The 24765-nt window shown below is 50.7% G+C and overlaps 1 protein-coding gene across 1 annotated transcript in view; it reads left to right on the top strand.

Annotated features, from left to right (window-relative positions):
• The window catches only part of SLC25A10 (solute carrier family 25 member 10), a 34759-nt gene that overhangs the window by 6102 nt on the left and 3892 nt on the right, over positions 1-24765 (top strand). The window contains exons 2-7 of the mRNA XM_044298657.1: positions 13006-13125; positions 14434-14548; positions 19283-19331; positions 20623-20664; positions 21615-21658; positions 21744-21814. Of these exons, the coding sequence (XP_044154592.1) occupies positions 13006-13125; positions 14434-14548; positions 19283-19331; positions 20623-20664; positions 21615-21658; positions 21744-21814 (441 nt within the window). The remainder of the gene's footprint in view (positions 1-13005; positions 13126-14433; positions 14549-19282; positions 19332-20622; positions 20665-21614; positions 21659-21743; positions 21815-24765) is intronic.

Genomic DNA, 24765 nt, shown 5'->3' with positions numbered 1-24765 from the left:
TATAGAGATGCAGAGCTGTGTGTGTATACGGGTAGCAGAGGTGTGTATGCTGTACACAGAGGCAGAGCTGTGTGTGTATACGGGTAGCAGAGATGTGTATGCAGTATAGAGAGGCAGAGCTGTGTGTGTATACGGGTAGCAGAGGTGTGTATGCGGCACACAGAGGCAGAGCTGTGTGTGTATACGGGTAGCAGAGGTGTGTATGCGGCACACAGAGGCAGAGCTGTGTGTGTATACGGGTAGCAGAGGTGTGTATGCGGCACACAGAGGCAGAGCTGTGTGTGTATACGGGTAGCAGAGGTGTGTATGCGGTACACAGAGGCAGAGATGTGTGTGTATACGGGTAGCAGAGATGTGTATGCGGCACACAGAGGCAGAGCTGTGTGTGTATAACGGTGTAGCAGAGGTGTGTATGCTGGCACACAGAGTCAAGAGCTGTGTGTGTATACGGGTAGCAAGGTGTGTATGCGCACACAGAGCAGAGCTGTGTGTGTATACAGGTAGCAGAGGTGTGTATGCGGTACACAGAGGCAGAGCAGTGTGTGTATACGGTAGCAGAGGTGTGTATGCGGCACACAGAGGCAGAGCTGTGTGTGTATACGGGTAGCAGAGGTGTGTATGCGGCACACAGAGGCAGAGCTGTGTGTGTATACGGGTAGCAGAGGTGTGTATGCGGTACACAGAGGCAGAGATGTGTGTGTATACGGGTAGCAGAGGTGTGTATGCGGCACACAGAGGCAGAGCTGTGTGTGTATGCGGTACACAGAGGCAGAGGTGTGTATGCGGTACACAGAGGCAGAGGTGTGTATGCGGTACACAGAGGCAGAGCTGTGTGTGTATACAGGTAGCAGAGGTGTGTATGCGGTACACAGAGGCAGAGGTGTGTATGCGGTACACAGAGGCAGAGCTGTGTGTGTATACAGGTAGCAGAGGTGTGTATGCTGTACACAGAGGCAGAGGTGTGTATGCTGTACACAGAGGCAGAGGTGTGTATGCGTTACACAGAGCAGAGATGTGTGTGTATACGGGTAGCAGAGGTGTGTATGCGGCACACAGAGGCAGAGCTGTGTGTGTATACGGGTAGCAGAGGTGTGTATGCGGCACACAGAGGCAGAGCTGTGTGTGTATACAGGTAGCAGAGGTGTGTATGCGGTACACAGAGGCAGAGGTGTGGCGGTACACAGAGGCAGAGGTGTGTATGCGGTACACAGAGGCAGAGGTGTGTATGCGGTACACAGAGGCAGAGGTGTGTATGCGGTACACAGAGGCAGAGGTGTGTATGCGGTACACAGAGGCAGAGGTGTGTATGCGGTACACAGAGGCAGAGGTGTGTATGCGGTACACAGAGGCAGAGGTGTGTATGCGGTACACAGAGCAGAGGTGTGTATGCGGTACACAGAGGCAGAGGTGTGTATGCGGTACACAGAGGCAGAGGTGTGTATGCGGTACACAGAGGCAGAGGTGTGTATGCGGTACACAGAGGCAGGGTGTGTATGCGGTACACAGAGGCAGAGGTGTGTATGCGGTACACAGAGGCAGAGGTGTGTATGCGGTACACAGAGGCAGAGGTGTGTATGCGGTACACAGAGGCAGAGTGTGTATGCGGTACACAGAGGCAGAGGTGTGTATGCGGTACACAGAGGCAGAGGTGTGTATGCGGTACACAGAGGCAGAGGTGTGTATGCGGTACACAGAGGCAGAGGTGTGTATGCGGTACACAGAGGCAGAGGTGTGTATGCGGTACACAGAGGCAGAGGTGTGTATGCGGTACACAGAGGCAGAGGTGTGTATGCGGTACACAGAGGCAGAGGTGTGTATGCGGTACACAGAGGCAGAGGTGTGTATGCGGTACACAGAGGCAGAGGTGTGTATGCGGTACACAGAGGCAGAGGTGTGTATGCGGTACACAGAGGCAGAGGTGTGTATGCGGTACACAGAGGCAGAGGTGTGTATGCGGTACACAGAGGCAGAGGTGTGTATGCGGTACACAGAGGCAGAGGTGTGTATGCGGTACACAGAGGCAGAGGTGTGTATGCGGTACACAGAGGCAGAGGTGTGTATGCGGTACACAGAGGCAGAGGTGTGTATGCGGTACACAGAGGCAGAGGTGTGTATGCGGTACACAGAGGCAGAGGTGTGTATGCGGTACACAGAGGCAGAGGTGTGTATGCGGTACACAGAGGCAGAGGTGTGTATGCGGTACACAGAGGCAGAGGTGTGTATGCGGTACACAGAGGCAGAGGTGTGTATGCGGTACACAGAGGCAGAGGTGTGTATGCGGTACACAGAGGCAGAGGTGTGTATGCGGTACACAGAGGCAGAGGTGTGTATGCGGTACACAGAGGCAGAGGTGTGTATGCGGTACACAGAGGCAGAGGTGTGTATGCGGTACACAGAGGCAGAGGTGTGTATGCGGTACACAGAGGCAGAGGTGTGTATGCGGTACACAGAGGCAGAGGTGTGTATGCGGTACACAGAGGCAGAGGTGTGTATGCGGTACACAGAGGCAGAGGTGTGTATGCGGTACACAGAGGCAGAGGTGTGTATGCGGTACACAGAGGCAGAGGTGTGTATGCGGTACACAGAGGCAGAGGTGTGTATGCGGTACACAGAGGCAGAGGTGTGTATGCGGTACACAGAGGCAGAGGTGTGTATGCGGTACACAGAGGCAGAGGTGTGTATGCGGTACACAGAGGCAGAGGTGTGTATGCGGTACACAGAGGCAGAGGTGTGTATGCGGTACACAGAGGCAGAGGTGTGTATGCGGTACACAGAGGCAGAGGTGTGTATGCGGTACACAGAGGCAGAGGTGTGTATGCGGTCACAGAGGCAGAGGTGTGTATGCGGTACACAGAGGCAGAGGTGTGTATGCGGTACACAGAGGCAGAGGTGTGTATGCGGTACACAGAGGCAGAGGTGTGTATGCGGTACACAGAGGCAGAGGTGTGTATGCGGTACACAGAGGCAGAGGTGTGTATGCGGTACACAGAGGCAGAGGTGTGTATGCGGTACACAGAGGCAGAGGTGTGTATGCGGTACACAGAGGCAGAGGTGTGTATGCGGTACACAGAGGCAGAGGTGTGTATGCGGTACACAGAGGCAGAGGTGTGTATGCGGTACACAGAGGCAGAGGTGTGTTATGCGGTACACAGAGGCAGAGGTGTGTATGCGGTACACAGAGGCAGAGGTGTGTATGCGGTACACAGAGGCAGAGGTGTGTATGCGGTAAACAGAGGCAGGTGTGTATGCGGTACACAGAGGCAGAGGTGTGTATGCGGTACACAGAGGCAGAGGTGTGTATGCGGTACACAGAGGCAGAGGTGTGTATGCGGTACACAGAGGCAGAGGTGTGTATGCGGTACACAGAGGCAGAGGTGTGTATGCGGTACACAGAGGCAGAGGTGTGTATGCGGTACACAGAGGCAGAGGTGTGTATGCGGTACACAGAGGCAGAGGTGTGTATGCGGTACACAGAGGCAGAGGTGTGTATGCGGTACACAGAGGCAGAGGTGTGTATGCGGTACACAGAGGCAGAGGTGTGTATGCGGTACACAGAGGCAGAGGTGTGTATGCGGTACACAGAGGCAGAGGTGTGTATGCGGTACACAGAGGCAGAGGTGTGTATGCGGTACACAGAGGCAGAGGTGTGTATGCGGTACACAGAGGCAGAGGTGTGTATGCGGTACACAGAGGCAGAGGTGTGTATGCGGTACACAGAGGCAGAGGTGTGTATGCGGTACACAGAGGCAGAGGTGTGTATGCGGTACACAGAGGCAGAGGTGTGTATGCGGTACACAGAGGCAGAGGTGTGTATGCGGTACACAGAGGCAGAGGTGTGTATGCGGTACACAGAGGCAGAGGTGTGTATGCGGTACACAGAGGCAGAGGTGTGTATGCGGTACACAGAGGCAGAGGTGTGTATGCGGTACACAGAGGCAGAGGTGTGTATGCGGTACACAGAGGCAGAGGTGTGTATGCGGTACACAGAGGCAGAGGTGTGTATGCGGTACACAGAGGCAGAGGTGTGTATGCGGTACACAGAGGCAGAGGTGTGTATGCGGTACACAGAGGCAGAGGTGTGTATGCGGTACACAGAGGCAGAGGTGTGTATGCGGTACCCAGGCAGAGGTGGTATGCGGTACACAGAGGCAGAGGTGTGTATGCGGTACACAGAGGCAGAGGTGTGTATGCGGTACACAGAGGCAGAGGTGTGTATGCGGTACACAGAGGCAGAGGTGTGTATGCGGTACACAGAGGCAGAGGTGTGTATGCGGTACACAGAGGCAGAGGTGTGTATGCGGTACACAGAGGCAGAGGTGTGTATGCGGTACACAGAGGCAGAGGTGTGTATGCGGTACACAGAGGCAGAGGTGTGTATGCGGTACACAGAGGCAGAGGTGTGTATGCGGTACACAGAGGCAGAGGTGTGTATGCGGTACACAGAGGCAGAGGTGTGTATGCGGTACACAGAGGCAGAGGTGTGTATGCGGTACACAGAGGCAGAGGTGTGTATGCGGTACACAGAGGCAGAGGTGTGTATGCGGTACACAGAGGCAGAGGTGTGTATGCGGTACACAGAGGCAGAGGTGTGTATGCGGTACACAGAGGCAGAGGTGTGTATGCGGTACACAGAGGCAGAGGTGTGTATGCGGTACACAGAGGCAGAGGTGTGTATGCGGTACACAGAGGCAGAGGTGTGTATGCGGTACACAGAGGCAGAGGTGTGTATGCGGTACACAGAGGCAGAGGTGTGTATGCGGTACACAGAGGCAGAGGTGTGTATGCGGTACACAGAGGCAGAGGTGTGTATGCGGTAACAGAGGCCGAGGTGTGTATGCGGTACACAGAGGCAGAGGTGTGTATGCGGTACACAGAGGCAGAGGTGTGTATGCGGTACACAGAGGCAGAGGTGTGTATGCGGTACACAGAGGCAGAGGTGTGTATGCGGTACACAGAGGCAGAGGTGGTATGCGGTACACAGAGGCAGAGGTGTGTATGCGGTACACAGAGGCAGAGGTGTGTATGCGGTACACAGAGGCAGAGGTGTGTATGCGGTACACAGAGGCAGAGGTGTGTATGCGGTACACAGAGGCAGAGGTGTGTATGCGGTACACAGAGGCAGAGGTGTGTATGCGGTACACAGAGGCAGAGGTGTGTATGCGGTACACAGAGGCAGAGGTGTGTATGCGGTACACAGAGGCAGAGGTGTGTATGCGGTACACAGAGGCAGAGGTGTGTATGCGGTACACAGAGGCAGAGGTGTGTATGCGGTACACAGAGGCAGAGGTGTGTATGCGGTACACAGAGGCAGAGGTGTGTATGCGGTACACAGAGGCAGAGGTGTGTATGCGGTACACAGAGGCAGAGGTGTGTATGCGGTACACAGAGGCAGAGGTGTGTATGCGGTACACAGAGGCAGAGGTGTGTATGCGGTACACAGAGGCAGAGGGTGTGTATGCGGTACACAGAGGCAGAGGTGTGTATGCGGTACACAGAGGCAGAGGTGTGTATGCGGTACACAGAGGTCAGAGGTGTGTATGCGGTACACAGAGGCAGAGGTGTGTATGCGGTACACAGAGGCAGAGGTGTGTATGCGGTACACAGAGGCAGAGGTGTGTATGCGGTACACAGAGGCAGAGGTGTGTATGCGGTACACAGAGGCAGAGGTGTGTATGCGGTACACAGAGGCAGAGGTGTGTATGCGGTACACAGAGGCAGAGGTGTGTATGCGGTACACAGAGGCAGAGGTGTGTATGCGGTACACAGAGGCAGAGGTGTGTATGCGGTACACAGAGGCAGAGGTGTGTATGCGGTACACAGAGGCAGAGGTGTGTATGCGGTACACAGAGGCAGAGGTGTGTATGCGGTACACAGAGGCAGAGGTGTGTATGCGGTACACAGAGGCAGAGGTGTGTATGCGGTACACAGAGGCAGAGGTGTGTATGCGGTACACAGAGGCAGAGGTGTGTATGCGGTACACAGAGGCAGAGGTGTGTATGCGGTACACAGAGGCAGAGGTGTGTATGCGGTACACAGAGGCAGAGGTGTGTATGCGGTACACAGAGGCAGAGGTGTGTATGCGGTACACAGAGGCAGAGGTGTGTATGCGGTACACAGAGGCAGAGGTGTGTATGCGGTACACAGAGGCAGAGGTGTGTATGCGGTACACAGAGGCAGAGGTGTGTATGCGGTACACAGAGCAGAGGTGTGTATGCGGTACACAGAGGCAGAGGTGTGTATGCGGTACACAGAGGCAGAGGTGTGTATGCGGTACACAGAGGCAGAGGTGTGTATGCGGTACACAGAGGCAGAGGTGTGTATGCGGTACACAGAGGCAGAGGTGTGTATGCGGTACACAGAGGCAGAGGTGTGTATGCGGTACACAGAGGCAGAGGTGTGTATGCGGTACACAGAGGCAGAGGTGTGTATGCGGTACACAGAGGCAGAGGTGTGTATGCGGTACACAGAGGCAGAGGTGTGTATGCGGTACACAGAGGCAGAGGTGTGTATGCGGTACACAGAGGCAGAGGTGTGTATGCGGTACACAGAGGCAGAGGTGTGTATGCGGTACACAGAGGCAGAGGTGTGTATGCGGTACACAGAGGCAGAGGTGTGTATGCGGTACACAGAGGCAGAGGTGGTATGCGGTACACAGAGGCAGAGGTGTGTATGCGGTACACAGAGGCAGAGGTGTGTATGCGGTACACAGAGGCAGAGGTGTGTATGCGGGTACACAGAGGCAGAGGTGTGTATGCGGTACACAGAGGCAGAGGTGTGTCTGCGGTACACAGAGGCAGAGGTGTGTATGCGGTACACAGAGGCGAGGTGTGTATGCGGTACACAGAGGCAGAGGTGTGTATGCGGTACACAGAGGCAGAGGTGTGTATGCGGTACACAGAGGCAGAGGTGTGTATGCGGTACACAGAGGCAGAGGTGTATGCGGTACACAGAGGCAGAGGTGTGTATGCGGTACACAGAGGCAGAGGTGTGTATGCGGTACACAGAGGCAGAGGTGTGTATGCGGTACACAGAGGCAGAGGTGTGTATGCGGTACACAGAGGCAGAGGTGTGTATGCGGTACACAGAGGCAGAGGTGTGTATGCGGTACACAGAGGCAGAGGTGTGTATGCGGTACACAGAGGCAGAGGTGTGTATGCGGTACACAGAGGCAGAGGTGTGTATGCGGTACACAGAGGCAGAGGTGTGTATGCGGTACACAGAGGCAGAGGTGTGTATGCGGTACACAGAGGCAAGAGGTGTGTATGCGGTACACAGAGGCAGAGGTGTGTATGCGGTACACAGAGGCAGAGGTGTGTATGCGGTACACAGAGGCAGAGGTGTGTATGCGGTACACAGAGGCAGAGGTGTGTATGCGGTACACAGAGGCAGAGGTGTGTATGCGGTACACAGAGGCAGAGGTGTGTATGCGGTACACAGAGGCAGAGGTGTGTATGCGGTACACAGAGGCAGAGGTGTGTATGCGGTACACAGAGGCAGAGGGTGTATGCGGTACACAGAGGCAGAGGTGTGTATGCGGTACACAGAGGCAGAGGTGTGTATGCGGTACACAGAGGCAGAGGTGTGTATGCGGTACACAGAGGCAGAGGTGTGTATGCGGTACACAGAGGCAGAGGTGTGTATGCGGTACACAGAGGCAGAGGTGTGTATGCGGTACACAGAGGCAGAGGTTGTGTATGCGGTACACAGAGGCAGAGGTGTGTATGCGGTACACAGAGGCAGAGGTGTGTATGCGGTACACAGAGGCAGAGGTGTGTATGCGGTACACAGAGGCAGAGGTGTGTATGCGGTACACAGAGGCAGAGGTGTGTATGCGGTACACAGAGGCAGAGGTGTGTATGCGGTACACAGAGGCAGAGGTGTGTATGCGGTACACAGAGGCAGAGGTGTGTATGCGGTTACACAGAGGCAGAGGTGTGTATGCGGTACACAGAGGCAGAGGTGTGTATGCGGTACACAGAGGCAGAGGTGTGTATGCGGTACACAGAGGCAGAGGTGTGTATGCGGTACACAGAGGCAGAGGTGTGTATGCGGTACACAGAGGCAGAGGTGTGTATGCGGTACACAGAGGCAGAGGTGTGTATGCGGTACACAGAGGCAGAGGTGTGTATGCGGTAACAGAGGCAGAGGTGTGTATGCGGGTACACAGAGGCAGAGGTGTGTATGCGGTACACAGAGGCAGAGGTGTGTATGCGGTACACAGAGGCAGAGGTGTGTATGCGGTACACCAGAGGCAGAGGTGTGTATGCGGTACACGAGGCAGAGGTGTGTATGCGGTACACAGAGGCAGAGGTGTGTATGCGGTACACAGAGGCAGAGGTGTGTATGCGGTACACAGAGGCAGAGGTGTGTATGCGGTACACAGAGGCAGAGGTGTGTATGCGGTACACAGAGGCAGAGGTGTGTATGCGGTACACAGAGGCAGAGGTGTGTATGCGGTACACAGAGGCAGAGGTGTGTATGCGGTACACAGAGGCAGAGGTGTGTATGCGGTACACAGAGGCAGAGGTGTGTATGCGGTACACAGAGGCAGAGGTGTGTATGCGGTACACAGAGGCAAGAGGTGTGTATGCGGTACACAGAGGCAGAGGTGTGTATGCGGTACACAGAGGCAGAGGTGTGTATGCGGTACACAGAGGCAGAGGTGTGTATGCGGTACACAGAGGCAGAGGTGTGTATGCGGGTACCACAGAGGCAGAGGTGTGTATGCGGTACACAGAGGCAGAGGTGTGTATGCGGTACACAGAGGCAGAGGTGTGTATGCGGTACACAGAGGCAGAGGTGTGTATGCGGTACACAGAGGCAGAGGTGTGTATGCGGTACACAGAGGCAGAGGTGTGTATGCGGTACACAGAGGCAGAGGTGTGTATGCGGTACACAGAGGCAGAGGTGTGTATGCGGTTACACAGAGGCAGAGGTGTGTATGCGGTACACAGAGGCAGAGGTGTGTATGCGGTACACAGAGGCAGAGGTGTGTATGCGGGTACACAGAGGCAGAGGTGTGTATGCGGTACACAGAGGCAGAGGTGTGTATGCGGTACACAGAGGCAGAGGTGTGTATGCGGTACACAGAGGCAGAGGTGTGTATGCGGTACACAGAGGCAGAGGTGTGTATGCGGTACACAGAGGCAGAGGTGTGTATGCGGTACACAGAGGCAGAGGTGTGTATGCGGTACACAGAGGCAGAGGTGTGTATGCGGTACACAGAGGCAGAGGTGTGTATGCGGTACACAGAGGCAGAGGTGTGTATGCGGTACACAGAGGCAGAGGTGTGTATGCGGTACACAGAGGCAGAGGTGTGTATGCGGTACACAGAGGCAGAGGTGTGTATGCGGTACACAGAGGCAGAGGTGTGTATGCGGTACACAGAGGCAGAGGTGTGTATGCGGTACACAGAGGCAGAGGTGTGTATGCGGTACACAGAGGCAGAGGTGTGTATGCGGTACACAGAGGCAGAGGTGTGTATGCGGTACACAGAGGCAGAGGTGTGTATGCGGTACACAGATGGCAGAGGTGTGTATGCGGTACACAGAGGCAGAGGTGTGTATGCGGTACACAGAGGCAGAGGTGTGTATGCGGTACACAGAGGCAGAGGTGTGTATGCGGTACACAGAGGCAGAGGTGTGTATGCGGTACACAGAGGCAGAGGTGTGTATGCGGTACACAGAGGCAGAGGTGTGTATGCGGTACACAGAGGCAGAGGTGTGTATGCGGTACACAGAGGCAGAGGTGTGTATGCGGTACACAGAGGCAGAGGTGTGTATGCGGTACACAGAGGCAGAGGTGTGTATGCGGTACACAGAGGCAGAGGTGTGTATGCGGTACACAGAGGCAGAGGTGTGTATGCGGTACACAGAGGCAGAGGTGTGTATGCGGTACACAGAGGCAGAGGTGTGTATGCGGTACACAGAGGCAGAGGTGTGTATGCGGTACACAGAGGGCAGAGGTGTGTATGCGGTACACAGAGGCAGAGGTGTGTATGCGGTACACAGAGGCAGAGGTGTGTATGCGGTACACAGAGGCAGAGGTGTGTATGCGGTACACAGAGGCAGAGGTGTGTATGCGGTACACAGAGGCAGAGGTGTGTATGCGGTACACAGAGGCAGAGGTGTGTATGCGGTACACAGAGGCAGAGGTGTGTATGCGGTACACAGAGGCAGAGGTGTGTATGCGGTACACAGAGGCAGAGGTGTGTATGCGGTACACAGAGGCAGAGGTGTGTATGCGGTACACAGAGGCAGAGGTGTGTATGCGGTACACAGAGGCAGAGGTGTGTATGCGGTACACAGAGGCAGAGGTGTGTATGCGGTACACAGAGGCAGAGGTGTGTATGCGGTACACAGAGGCAGAGGTGTGTATGCGGTACACAGAGGCAGAGGTGTGTATGCGGTACACAGAGGCAGAGGTGTGTATGCGGTACACAGAGGCAGAGGTGTGTATGCGGTACACAGAGGCAGAGGTGTGTATGCGGTACACAGAGGCAGAGGTGTGTATGCGGTACACAGAGGCAGAGGTGTGTATGCGGTACACAGAGGCAGAGGTGTGTATGCGGTACACAGAGGCAGAGGTGTGTATGCGGTACACAGAGGCAGAGGTGTGTATGCGGTACACAGAGGCAGAGGTGTGTATGCGGTACACAGAGGCAGAGGTGTGTATGCGGTACACAGAGGCAGAGGTGTGTATGCGGTACACAGAGGCAGAGGTGTGTATGCGGTACACAGAGGCAGAGGTGTGTATGCGGTACACAGAGGCAGAGGTGTGTATGCGGTACACAGAGGCAGAGGTGTGTATGCGGTACACAGAGGCAGAGGTGTGTATGCGGTACACAGAGGCAGAGGTGTGTATGCGGTACACAGAGGCAGAGGTGTGTATGCGGTACACAGAGGCAGAGGTGTGTATGCGGTACACAGGTAGCAGAGGTGGTATGCGGTACACAGTAGCAGAGGTGTGTATGCGGTACACAGGTAGCAGAGGTGTGTATGCGGTACACAGGTAGCAGAGGTGTGTATGCGGTACACAGGTAGCAGAGGTGTGTATGCGGTACACAGGTAGCAGAGGTGTGTATGCGGTACACAGGTAGCAGAGGTGTGTATGCGGTACACAGGTAGCAGAGGTGTGTATGCGGTACACAGGTAGCAGAGGTGTGTATGCGGTACACAGGTAGCAGAGGTGTGTATGCGGTACACAGGTAGCAGAGGTGTGTATGCGGTACACAGGTAGCAGAGGTGTGTATGCGGTACACAGAGGCAGAGCTGTGTGTGTATACGGTGTGACACAGTGAGAGGTTTGGTCTAGGAAAACAGGTATTTTCCTCCCAGCATGTGCTGCTGGGCTGATTTACAGACAGGTGAGGTCAAATACCGGACCGAATTTTGGCAGCTCCTGGCTGTCCTTAGGGTACTTTCACACTAGCGTTATTCTTTTCCGGCATAGAGTTCCGTCTTAGGGGCTCAATAGCGGAAAAGAACTGATCAGTTTCATCCCCATACATTCTGAATGGAGAGCAATCTGTTCAGGATGCATCAGGATGTCTTCAGTTCAGTCTCTGCCTTTTCAGGATGGAGATAATACTGCAGCATGCTACGGTTTTATCTCCGTCCAAAATTCCGGAACACTTGCTGGAATGCCTGATCCGGCATTTTTTTCCATTGAAATGCATTAATACCATATGTTCTGGCAAAACGGATCCGGCATTGCGGTCTAAGCATGCTCAGACCGCACAAATGTTTTAAAATAAATAAATGCCGGATCTGTTTTTCCGGATGACACCGGAGAGACGGATCCGGCATTTCAATGCATTTTTCATACGGATTAGGATCCCGATCCATCTGACAAATGCCATCGGTTTGCGAACGTTGTGACGGATCCGGCAGGCAGTTCCGGCGATGGAACTGCCTGGCGGAATCCTCTGCCCCAAGTGTGAAAGTATCCTTAAATAGGCAGCTGGGCTCAGAAGCCGGGTCTCTGTGTTGGCATCTGGGAGCCTGGTGTCTGGATGAAGGCTTGCTGCCTGCTGGTGCTGCTATCAGCAAGGACTCTTTGAGGCAGAATCTCCGCATGGTGTGAATTACCACCAACACCACAAGGTGACTGCTTCTTTGATTGTCACTGCTTGTTTGGTCACTTGCCTAAAGTGTGAATTAAAACACTGAACTGTTTGACCCAAAGAACTTGTTGCCTCTATACTGCGTCCGCTAGTCCTGTCTTCCAGAGCGAGTCCCCACAACGGGTAGCAGAGGTGTGTATGCAGTACAGTATAGACGTGCAGCGCTGTGTGTAGCTTACATCCTGCATGTACGTGTCAGCGTCTCGCCCTCACATGTCACGCGCTGAGGTGATAGGACTGGTATGGCAGGTTCGTGCCAATGAGAGAAGATGCCGCGCTGCAGTGACTTTTGAGTTTTCTAAGGCTGCTTTCACACTCTCATTTAGTGCAGATCCGTCATAGATCTGCACAGACAGATCCGTTCAGATAATACAGCCGTCTGCATCTGTTCAGAACGGATCAGTTTGTATTATCTTTAACATAGCCAAGACGGATCCATCTTGAACACCAGTGAAAGTCAATGGAGGACGGATCTGTTTTATATTGTGCCAGATTGTGTCATAGAAAATGGATCCGTTCTGACACACAATGTAAGTCAATGGGGACGGATCCGTTTTCTCTGGCACAATATCAAACGGATCCGTCCCGTTTAGCTCCATTTCGTCAGACGGACAAGCAGCGTTTTGGTGTCCACCTCCAAAGTGGAATGGAGACAGAACGGAGGCGAACTGATGTATTCTGAGCGGATCTTTTTCCATTCAGAATGCATTAGGGCAAAACTGATCCGTTTTGGACCTCTTGTGAGTGCCCTGAACGGATCTCACAAACGGAAACCAAAACGCCAGTGTGAAAGTAGCGCTAGCTGTAAGGAGGTAGTCGCCGCTTGTGTTATGTTTTTTTTGCACCTGTCATGTGACTGCCTCCATTGTCTTGGTATCTAGGTCCATCTGCAGACTCAGCAGGAGGTGAAGATGAGGATGACGGGCATGGCCATCACTGTCATCAAGAACGATGGCTTCTTCGCCCTGTACAACGGCCTGAGCGCGTCGCTGTTCAGACAGGTGAGCAGCTCCCACCGGGGTTGGTCTATTGATCACATGACCCACTTCAGGCAGTTGTCAGAGACCACCCGTTTGTAAAATGTTGTCCCCCCCGAGTAATAAACTGATTGCTCCAGGCCCCGAACCCTAGAGAACAAGTCTCCTTTAGTACTAGTTGCCGTTATCCAGATCTCTGCTTGCTATCAGTAAATGGAATCCTTCATGGCTAAATTGATGGGCACATGTGGGACCCTCCTGATAATTAAGATTAAGTAGTGTGATGCCTTTAGATCCTCACCAGATGCTGCGCAGGCTCGCTTGCATGGCGCCGCGCTGTAGTTCTCTGCACCGTGGTCTGATCACCACTTATCTCTAAGTCATGGCATATCCCGTTCATGTAGGAAAACCCACTGACGTGTATCGGAGATCTCTGATCCCAGGCACTGCACCAGTGTCACTTTGAGACAATCGGGACACATTTTCGACCTGTGGGTGTGAACCAGAATTTTTGCATTCACTGACAGCAAGCAGAGCTCTTGAAAACATCTTTAAAGAGGACCTGTCGCCTCTGCTGACTTCTTTGTTTCAGTAACTGCTTGCACTCCCCATGTAGTAACAATTCTGCAGCATCTTTTTATATAGCTATGTTGTGTCATTCCTAGAAGTTCATGAATGAATAGCCAGCAGTATTTAGTCTCATTCCTCTGTTACTCCTACTAGAAGTTTATGAATGAATTACCAGCAGTAGGCACTAAAGGTCCATCTTACCAGTTTACCTCACAACACAATCTACCACTGTCCCTTTAGTTCTGCCTGTGCCAGATTGTAGGGAGAAGACCCAGTTGGATTTTTATTGCAGACGGCTGGCACGTTATACATAAACTTCTAGTAGGAGTAAAAGAGGAATGGTACAGCATACAGTTTCGTGAACAGATGCTCCAGAATTATTATATGGAGAGTGCAAGTAGCTGGAACTATTATCCCATCGTGTGCGTCTATGCCCGCTTTGATGTATCCCCCTATCTTATTTGCCTTGGCAGCTGCTGCCCGACGCTGGTAACCAGTGTTCAGTTACTGTTGATTAGTAAACCCAATGATTAGCCATTTACTATGTAATAGGTATCCACTATCCACAGCACTAGGTGATCACTGGGTGTTTGACCACTGAACCCCCCCCCCAGGACTCCCGTTCTCGGGATCGGTGGGGGGTCTCGCCGGTCAGACCCCCAGCGATCACCTAGCCTTGGATACAGGATAACTTATAAACTTGGCACAAAGCCTTTTAAGCTGGTGCATGTGAATGATCACCGCTCGTCTCTACTCCTACAGATCACTTATTCCCTCACCCGTTTTGCCATCTATGAGACTGTGAGAGACCGCCTGGCACAGGATAACAAGGGCCCCCTCCCATTCTACCAGAAGGTGATGCTGGGGGCGTTCGGGGGTAAGTCCATGCAGATACAGGCCAGGTCATCGGCATCTGCTGCAACGGTCTACCGTTGCTAGTTGTTGTATGTAATAATCCTGTACCAGCTAGGTTTGTCACGATGCCCAAATTTTTATTTGATTTTGATACCATAAATAAGTATTGCAATACTCGATACTATTCGATACCACGCAAAAAAAAAAAAAGCCGCGTGCATGCCGCATTTTATGGAACGTCCGGCCCATAATCGAACAGTCCGATTCTATTTTTTGGGGGGGCAAGGTGACTAAAAAAAAATGGTGAGTCGCACAGTTTTTTTTATGTATTTTATGTACTCCACGTAGGATTTTTGGTAATTTTTTAATAGTTTGGACTTTTCGGACGTGTGCACCCCGCATCACGGATGTGGACCCATTCACTTAAATGGGTCCGGAGTTGCAGAACAGAGTCACGAAACAGAACACCGGAAGCACTACGGAGTGCTTCCGTGGTGTTTCTTTCCGTTGTTCCGCACCACAAATAAATATGACATTTATTTGCAGTGAGGTCCACTGCACGGATGTTGCCGGTGCATTAGGGACCGCAATTGCCGTGTTCATTCGCCGTGTTCATGCGGCCTAAATCTGTGTTGGTGAGCACTTCTCCTTTGCCGAGATAATCCATCCCACCTCACAGGTGTGGTATATCAAGGTGCTGATTAGACAGCATGAATATTGCACAGGTGTGCCTTAGACTGCCCACAATAAAAGGCCACTCTGAAATGTGCACAGAAAACCAGTCAGTATCTGGTGTGGCCACCATTTGCCTCACGCAGTGCAACACATCTCCGTCGCATAGAGTTAATCAGGTTGTTGATTGTGGCCTGTGAAATGTTGGTCCACTCCTCTTCAATAGCTGTGCGAAGTTGCTGGATATTGGAAGGAACTGGAACACACTGTCGTATACGCCGATCCAGAGCATCCCAAACATGCTCAATGGGTGACATATCCGGTGAGTATGCTGGCCATGCAGGAACTGGGATGTTTTTAGCTTCCAGAAATTGTATAGAGATCCTTGCAATATGGGGCCGTTCATTATCATGCTGCAACGTGAGGTGATGGTCGTGGATGAATGGCACAACAATGGGCCTCAGGATCTCGTTGCAGTATCTCTGTGCATTCAAAATGCCATCAATAAAATGCACCTCGATCCACAACGTTGACGTCAGCAAACCGCTCACCCACACAACGCCACACACGGTGTCTGCCATCTGCCCTGAACAGTAAAAACCGGGACTCATCCGTCAACAGAACGCCTCTCCAATGTGCCAGCCGCCATCGAATGTGAGCATTTTCCCACTCAAGTCGGTTACGACAACAAACTGCAGTCAGGTCCAGACCCCGATGAGGACGACGAGCATGCAGATGAGCTTCCCTGAGACGGTTTCTGACAGTTTGTGCAGAAATTCTTTGGTTATGCAAACCGATTGGGGACGGCTTATGGTAGAGAAAAGAACATTTATTGCAGGGCAACAGCTCTGGTAGACATTCCTGCAGTTAGCATGCCAATTGCACGCTCCCTCAAACGTTGTGACATCTGTGGCATTGTGCTGTGTGATCAACCTGCACATTTCAGTGTGTCCTTTTATTGTGGGCAGACTACGGCACACCTGTGCAATATTCATGCTGTCTAATCAGCACCTTGATATGCCACACCTGTGAGGTGGGATGGGTTATCTCGGCAAAGGAGAAGTGCTCACTAACACAGATTTAGACAAATTTGTGAACAATATTTGAGCGTAATGGGTCTTTTGTGTAGGTGGAAAATGTTTCAGATCTTTGAGTTCAGCTCAAGATGGGAGCAAAACCGAAAGTGCTGCGTTTATATTTTTGTTCAGTGTAGTTATTAAAACAAAAGTTAAAAAAAAGTTATTTTTTTTTGTTCAGTGTATTTCCCCCCTTAGGGCTTAGAACCTGGGATCTTTTCATCCCTTGTCCAATTCACCCTGATAGAGCTCTATTAGGTTGAATAGGACTTCACACTGTCACTGCTGCCCTGGGATTTGTGCACACGGCAGCAGGGAGCTGACCGTGGCAGCTAACGCTTCAGTAGCGTCCTGGCTGTAACCAATCGGAGCCACGCTATTTCACTGCTGGGGCTCCGATTACAACTGCCACTGCATCACCAAAGGTGAGGAGGGGACCCTGTGGCCACTGCCACCAATGATTATAATTAGGGATGAGTGAATCGACTTCGGATGAAACATGCTCTGTAACCTGTGCAGAGGTCATTGTGCGGGGAGGAGGCGTAGATGAGCAGTAACCATCAGCTATTGTGAATGGGGAGTCCTGCTTTAAGCTTTTAGGCTAAATGCACGCGGATCCGCAAAAAACGGAAGCCACCCGTGTATTTTTTTTTTTGCGGGGCCACGGAACGGAGCAATGGATGCAGATAGCACACGGAGTGCTGTCTGCATCTTTTGCAGCCCCATTGAAGTTAATGGGTCTGCATCCGAGCCGCAAAAAAACTGCGGCTCGAATGCGGACCCGAATAACGGTCGTGTGCATGATGCCTTATTCACAACATCAGTGTTTTGGTCAGTGATTTCCATCAGTGATGGTGAGCCAAAACCAGGATTGGAGCCTCCACGGACATAAGGTATAAGGGAAAGGTCTGCACCTGCTCTGTGTTTAGAGCCACACCTGGTTTGGCTCAAAATCACTGTTAGAAATCGCTGACATGTGAATAAGGCATAACCTGTATATAGGTGATATGTCATTGTTATCCTGCCTGTGATTATAATAAGATGACTACTAAGAAGAACAGGTAGTTGGAAAAAATAAAATAAAATGCCCCCCCCCCCCCAAAAAAAATAGAGGTTCCTGTTTGTAAAGGAAATGTTCGACAGAATTGCAAGCGCTGACTTGCAGAAATAGCATTTCTGTGCAGGAGCCCTGCGGGCGTACGGCACATTATCACATGGGTGTGTGCGATGTTCTCTGCGTTATCCTTCAATCTTCTGTGTCGGAGTCAGTGACGCACAATACTGAGGATTAGCTTTGTTACACTGATTTCCTGATGGACTGTGAGATGTTCTCCTCAGTCTGTCCATGGAGCAGATCTTAGCTTCCTCCAAAAGCTGGTGGGTTTGTCATATTTGTAGAACCTATCCCTCAGCTCTACCTCACCAGTCTCACCATCTACATGACTGGTCTGACACATGACTGAACCCAACAAACCCCATTATTAGCCTTTAGATTCTGTCGGGCCTTGTTGGTGTCCATCGTATGACAGATCCATCACCACGGCTTGGGTTGTAAATGTAGCCTTAGCGGTAAAGGTGGAAGCTGTCTCATCATTATTCTGTTAAGGTACCACTGTCGTATCTAATCTGCAGAATCCTGATATCTGTAGGGTCATTCTTTCAAAAATGTCACTCAAAATGCTTATTGGAACCGGCTGATCTGCTTCACATGATGTACCACTGGCAGAGATTAGACTAGTATTGGGTGTGTATATTAGAGATTATACAGCAAGTACTTTCCATAAGAGTAGATAGAGACCCCAAAATATGTATTGGGTTAGGTCTCGAAGGTAGGGACGGACGAGGCTATAAAGGTCGCGTTGGGAAGGCTCTTGGATGTAGCCAGGAAACTGATAGCCTTACACTGGATACAGGCGAGTCCTCCGACACTTGAGGAATTCCTCTTAAAGGTTAATAACATGCTAGTGTATGAAAAAGCTATATTCCTAAAAAGAGCTTTTTTTTTTTTTTTTTTTTTTTTTTTTCAATGGAAAAAAAATGTTCTTTTTAATTGGAATTTTTTTTATTTACTGACTGGTAAATAAAAAAAATTAAAAGTTTTAAATAAAAAATTTCCAATTAAAAAGAACCATTTTTTTTTTCCATTGAAAAAAAAACAACTCTTTTTAGGAAGGGGAATTTAACAGGTGATCTTTTGATTGCTTCTATAATACACCGTAATAATTGTGCAGTACAATGTATTATACTGTCAGTGCTATACTGATAGTCACCAGCAGGCCACGCCAGAGAGACGCAGGCTGCTAGGCATACACTGCAAGCAGGCCTGAGACCCAATCTCATTCACGGGTGCCAGTGGGAGACAGAGACTACTTGCAGCTATTTACGTAGGCTGCCATAGAAAGGAGACGCTCTAGCCTAAGGCCCCTTTGTGACCACCCATACACCTTTTTACGGCAGTCACTAAGAGGTTATAGAATTTTTTTTTTATGTTAATTTTAATATCCGACATCACTATCTGTATATAAAAAAAATATATAATTGTCCTAAAATACTGCAATTTTCACTCTGGCCACTAAGCCTAATAACAGGCTGACGCTTTCTGTTCAGATCATTTCTCTCCTCATTATCATCACAGGCACGATTACAATGAAAGGTAACCTATATTAGGCTAACACAGGATCCACCGTTCACAATAGATGATGTCACAGTTCATGTCCTTCCCCTCCCGACACAGTGACCTCTGCACAGGTCACAAAGCATGCCCACAACACTGCCATAAAAGGCAATGAATTTCTTAGTAAAAAAAATATATAAATATAATATATATATATATATCATTCCCATAAAGCCGCTGCAGGGGTATCGGTCCTGTCCTGTGCCTTCTGTATGTTCAGTGTCACCTTTTAGCAGATGTCTTGTCTCGGGATCACACGACGGAATGTCTTGTGTGAAACGTTGCTACTTTCTTATGACATTTTCATGTTTGTTTTGTTTTTTTTGTGTTTTAGGTTTTACAGGAGGATTTGTGGGGACCCCAGCAGATATGGTTAATGTCAGGTTAGTGTCACCCTCCTCCCCTTTAATTATCACAGAGGTGTCACGTGTATCTAGACAGTTGAATCGCATTATTCTGACCAGCAGCTAATATCCAGAGTGACCGCCGTGTTCAGCCCGGACAGCAGCTAGACAGGCTGTGAGTGAACCTATAAGGTCCTGGTAGGTTGTCACGGGTGTCTGGAGCCATGATGACTGCAGTGCATCCCACAGCTGCTGGAGGAGGATCCATACACTAAACACGACCATCAAGGTGGTTCCACAGATGTTCAGTTGGGTTCAAATCTGGGGAATTAGGGGGCCAGGGTAGTACATTGAAGTCTTGGTCATGCTCCTCCAATCCAATGTCGGACATCTCTAACCATGTGACAATTGGAATTGTCTTGCTGGAAAATCCCATCCGCCACAGAGAAGACAATCTGCATATATGGGAGTACGTGATCTGCAAGGATGGACTCGTACCCAAATCGGTGGAGAGTGCCTTCCACCGGGATCAGCAGGTCGAGAGAATGCCACAAAAACCTTCCCCAGACCATGACGCTGCCCCCACCAGCTTGTATTCTTCTATCAATGGCTGCAGAGTTTGTTTGTTCTCCGATATTTCTCACCTTACACGCCAACGTTCATCCGTTCCATGAAACAGAAAATGTGACTCATCGGAGAAGGCAAACCTTTGCCGATCAGCGGAGGTCCAATCCGATACTGCAGAGAGAACTCAAACCTTTTCTGCCCATGCAGCTTCATTAGCAGAGGAGCAGTGTCCATCCGTCTGCTTTGGAGCCCCATACGTAGTAGAGTTCACTGAGGGGTTGTATTAGACACACATCTGGTCGCCCCTGGTTCATATTGGATCTGAGCTACTCCACTGTAGCGGGTCGGTCTGTCCTGGTGCACCTTCGTAGCTGATATTCACTTCTCACTGCAGGGTGTCGGACCCACCAATCGGATATTGATGGCCTATCTTCAGGCTAGGTCATCAGTTTAAAAGGGGTCGGACAACCTCTTTAAATATATTCAGTCTGATCTCTAGAGGAAAGGCTTCTTTACTGTAAGAGCAGTGAGTCGATGGGACTGTCTGTCACAAGATGTCCTAGTGGTTTGCACAAGTTATCTGCATTAGATTACTAGAGGGGAGTCATTTCTCCCCTTACATGAGAGAAGTGGCCAGTACCTCACAGAGCTTTGTGTTTGCGTCTTCGGTAGAATATATTGAACTAGACAGACTCATAATTACAAATTTCCTATATATTTTTCTTTTATCCATTCATTTCCTTCTGTTCGTCTTCACTCTTAGGATGCAGAATGATATGAAGCTCCCGGCACATCTCAGACGCAAGTAAGATGCAGTTCAAGAAAAGTTGGGCAGCTGCAGACCATGGCCGCCTTGCTCGGCCTGCCTTCTGATATCTGTTGTCCCAATCATTTCAATGTAGAGATATGAAAGCTGGGAACAAAAATGGCCGACCTGTCCTTTCCACCTGCCTGTCATGTTGTCCCTTTAACTTCAATGTAAAGAAACAGACGTGTTTTGCATCACGCAGGAAATCCACGACCGCCGTGTAATCCTGTCTGTTCCAAGTGACGTCCTGCTCCACAGCAGATGACAGTAGACGCTTTGCAGACTGTGTGCGAAGTGAATCCCATTCAAATCAATGGGTCTTCAAGTGTCTTTTTGGACAGATAAATGGACTGGTGTGACCCCCTCAGGCGACGTTCACACCACGTTGGTGAACACGTTCACCGTATGCATGGGGAAATCTCCAGCACGTGCCACGTTTAGCCATAATTACCCCACAGAGGCCAAAAGAGTGCTGTCCATCGCCATATTGCCTCCTTTGCTGGCTTGATACATTTTTCCATCACATTATACACTGCTTATATCAATTGCTGCTGCGGTGGCTGTGACCGGAGGCTGCTGCGCATGTGTATGCCTGACTATGCGTGCTCCAGTGGTCCCGGCCGGCACTCTTTTCTACAGTGTGCTAGCAGGACCAGCGCTGATAGATTACATGGTGGTCGTAACCATGGATACAAGCAGCATATAATGTGATGGAAAAAGGAATCCAGCCAGCAAAGGAAGCAATATGGACAATAACAATACATTAGTAAGTGCCTTGTAATAACCTTCTCTACATGATGCATGCCCTTTGCTGAAGTCAGACAACCCCTTTAAGCGCTGTTTTTATGATTCAACCCCCTCTAGGCACATGCTCCCAGTGTGATTTGCTTTGTATGTGCCATCTATGACTTGGATCCTCACCCTCCTGTTTCTTCTTGTTTCACCAGTTACGCCCATGCACTAGACGGCATGTACCGAGTCATCCGAGAAGGTAATTACTACTGGACTTGCTGTATTCATGGTGGGCACAGAATGCCCCCCGCGCTGTGGATGACACTTTGTTATTCTTTATTTAGAGGGGTTCAGGAAGCTTTTCTCAGGGGCAACCATGGCGTCCAGCAGAGGAGCCCTAGTAACGGTCGGACAGGTGAGGCCTCCTAATGTCTGTGTGCAGTACTTTTTAATGTAAGGTTAGTTGTCCTCTAATGGAGCAGAGGACAGTCGCTCAGCCCTGTGCCCCTCTGCTCTGATCAGCTCTTTATGGGCTCTTCAATAGTCTATAGCCTGGACGTTGCTAACCCTGGAAGTGGGGAAAAAAGCTGATTCCAAGGGCTCCTCCAGACGACCGTATGAATGGGTCCGCATCTCTTCTGCAATTTTGCATCACTGATGCGGACTCCTTCATTTCAATGACAGTGTGCTGTCCGCATCCGTAGTTCCGTTCCACGGCCCCTTAAAAAAGATAGAGCATGTCCTGTTCTGGTCCTGGGCATTTTCTATCATAGTGCTGGCCATGTGCGGTCCGCAAAATGAGGAATGCACACGGGCCGGTACGGTCACCTGAATGACCCCATACTGAACGGGACCCAGCTGAGGATTATTACTCAGTGTAGTGGTCTCGGCAGCCAGACCCTCACAGAACAGAATTCTCCTTTGCAAAATGAGTATTACCTTACACTCCTCTATCAGACTGCAGGCACCTGTATGTACTGTTTCATCGGCGTTACTCTTCCGCCCTTTGCCTTGACACCTGTTATATATATATATATATATATATATATATATATATATATATATATATATATATATATATATATATACCCTGGTATATGGCCTATAACCTGGGTCTGGACGCCCTTTACCCTGGTATGCGGTGTGTATCTTCTGGTCATTCAGTGTCCTGGTATGCCATATGGGTCCTGGTCTCCTGGGTCTCTCATACTTCCCTTTTATTCCTCACCTTATTGCCCCAATTCCATTTCTTCGCAGCTATGGGTATGATGACGTTTTGCTGTCACGGATTTTCATGCAGCAGATCCTCAGAGTTGTACAGTGCCAGCGAAGTTTCATCCACGCGCTGTGTAAAAAATCCACATCGGACATTAACCTGTAGTGCGGTTTGGAAATCTGCAGCAGGTCCGTTCTTTCCACGGCAAAAACCCCAGCCCAATCAAGTGTGGACGCACCCTCAGGAAAGTTACTCTGTGCGCACTCGTGAGATGTAACTACGGCCAGTACTGATGCCACTCTGCTGCCGGGGCCTCCATTCAGTGATGTGTGTGATGGGGATTGGATTACTGCCACCCAATGTGTCACGGTTTCAAGTGCAGTGTGTATTTTAAACCCCATTCACTCGAACATAAGACATCCATGCCCGTTTTGCGGACAGCGGGTTTGCAATACGCGGGCACCTGCCGCACTCTAGGTCCACGATCTGAATGATACGGCAAAAGATAGGACATGTCTTATCTTGAGTGGAGGCACAGATCGGAAGCTTACGGAAACACTACACCGCTAAAGATAGGACATTTCCTATCTTTTGTGGATCGCGTACCCAGTCAAGTCAGTGGGTCCGCACCGCAATACAGGATTCACACGGCCGGTGCCTGTACATTGCAGACTGCTATTTGCGGTCCGCAGCACGGGCACGGTGACTATAAAGTCGTGGGAATGAGCTCCTAAGGGAGGATTTTCATCAGATCGCCCTGCCAGCCCACATCATCCGCTCATAGTCCGAGTTAGCCGGTGATCATTCTTTCTTGGATTATTGGGTCAACTGTTGATATCTGATGCACCAGAGGCAGATCTTTCAGGATCTCGTCATATCCTAGTGATGAACCTGGGGAAACACAGTAGGACGCATTAAAGGGGTATTTCATCGCCAAACACCATTTTAATTTGGCCGGACAGTATCATATCTAAAGTAAATGGTGCACTCCTTGCTGCTCTGTTCCAGCGATGAGGCTCCAGTGCACACCCAGCATGAGAACATCCAGATGGGGTCATGTTCACCGGTGATGTGACCCACCAATGAATTGCTGCTTGGGGACACTTTGCTTCTGAGGCCAGTGAATGGCTGTATTAGCGCACGTGACCCCGTTCAGAAGTTTACACACCAGGAATCGGAACGGAGTGCGCACCGGAGCAGCGGGGAGTGCGTTTTCTTTTACTTGGGGTACAACCCTGTCTGGGGCCAAGTTACAATGGAGTGTGGGGCTGGAATACCCTTTTAAGAGATTTAGCAGGGTGTAATAGGAGTCGGTTGTAGTACTGGCTCGCCCTTGTCAGGGCGGTTGTGTCTGCCAGGGCAGCTAGGGTGCAAGTAAGGACATCACCACCCTCTGCTAATCATTAACCCCTACTCCCCCGTGTGCGCTACTGCTTGATACAATTTTTGTATGTACTGTTTAAGTCATTCTTTATCTTGCTAAAATCATATTAATCTGGCCACAAGGTTAAGTTTCCATTTTGATAGGCTGGTTAATGTAACGTAGTAATGGATGACTACGCACAGTGGGTTTGATCTGCACTCAGGGCAGTCACCTTATTTGCCCAGCGTTTCTTCTTACTTAGGCGTTACTCTGCAGACGCCTTCATCGATCTGATATATATCAGGGTGCAACGTTGGACTGGCACACCCAGGTTCCAGAGGACCCAGGCTAGTGGGCCCTAAAAGGTCCGGGAGAAAAATAAAATTTGGAGCCAATAATTTGCCACTAGGGTTTATTTCTATAAATCAAAACCTATTGAACTTTTATTGATGGTATGGGGGTGGGACCACGAGAATAATTAACTCTGGTGGGCCCAAGGAATCCTAGTCCGACCCTGGCTGGGAGCCTCGGGGGTCCCTGATTTCCCTCTCTGAGTAGAGCATTAGTGCACATGTCAGTCCACTGCTCCATTCACTTCTATCGGGCCGGCCTAGGCTGTTGGATTTCAACATCCTTGTATTCTTGAGGAGATAAGCCACCAGTAGAGGCTTTCTTCCCTCTACTATTCCCAACACATGCATGCTCAGCCTCAGTGGGGCGCAGGAGATACAGCCATGCATGCTCAGCCGACGGGTAGTGGGAGAGATGGCTGTCGTCCACAGGAGCT

The sequence above is a fragment of the Bufo gargarizans genome, chromosome 6, assembly GCF_014858855.1.
Source record: "Bufo gargarizans isolate SCDJY-AF-19 chromosome 6, ASM1485885v1, whole genome shotgun sequence".
NCBI classification, from domain to species: domain Eukaryota; kingdom Metazoa; phylum Chordata; class Amphibia; order Anura; family Bufonidae; genus Bufo; species Bufo gargarizans.
Note: the sequence above shows the minus strand (reverse complement) of the source record. Positions and strands in the feature narration are given on the sequence as shown.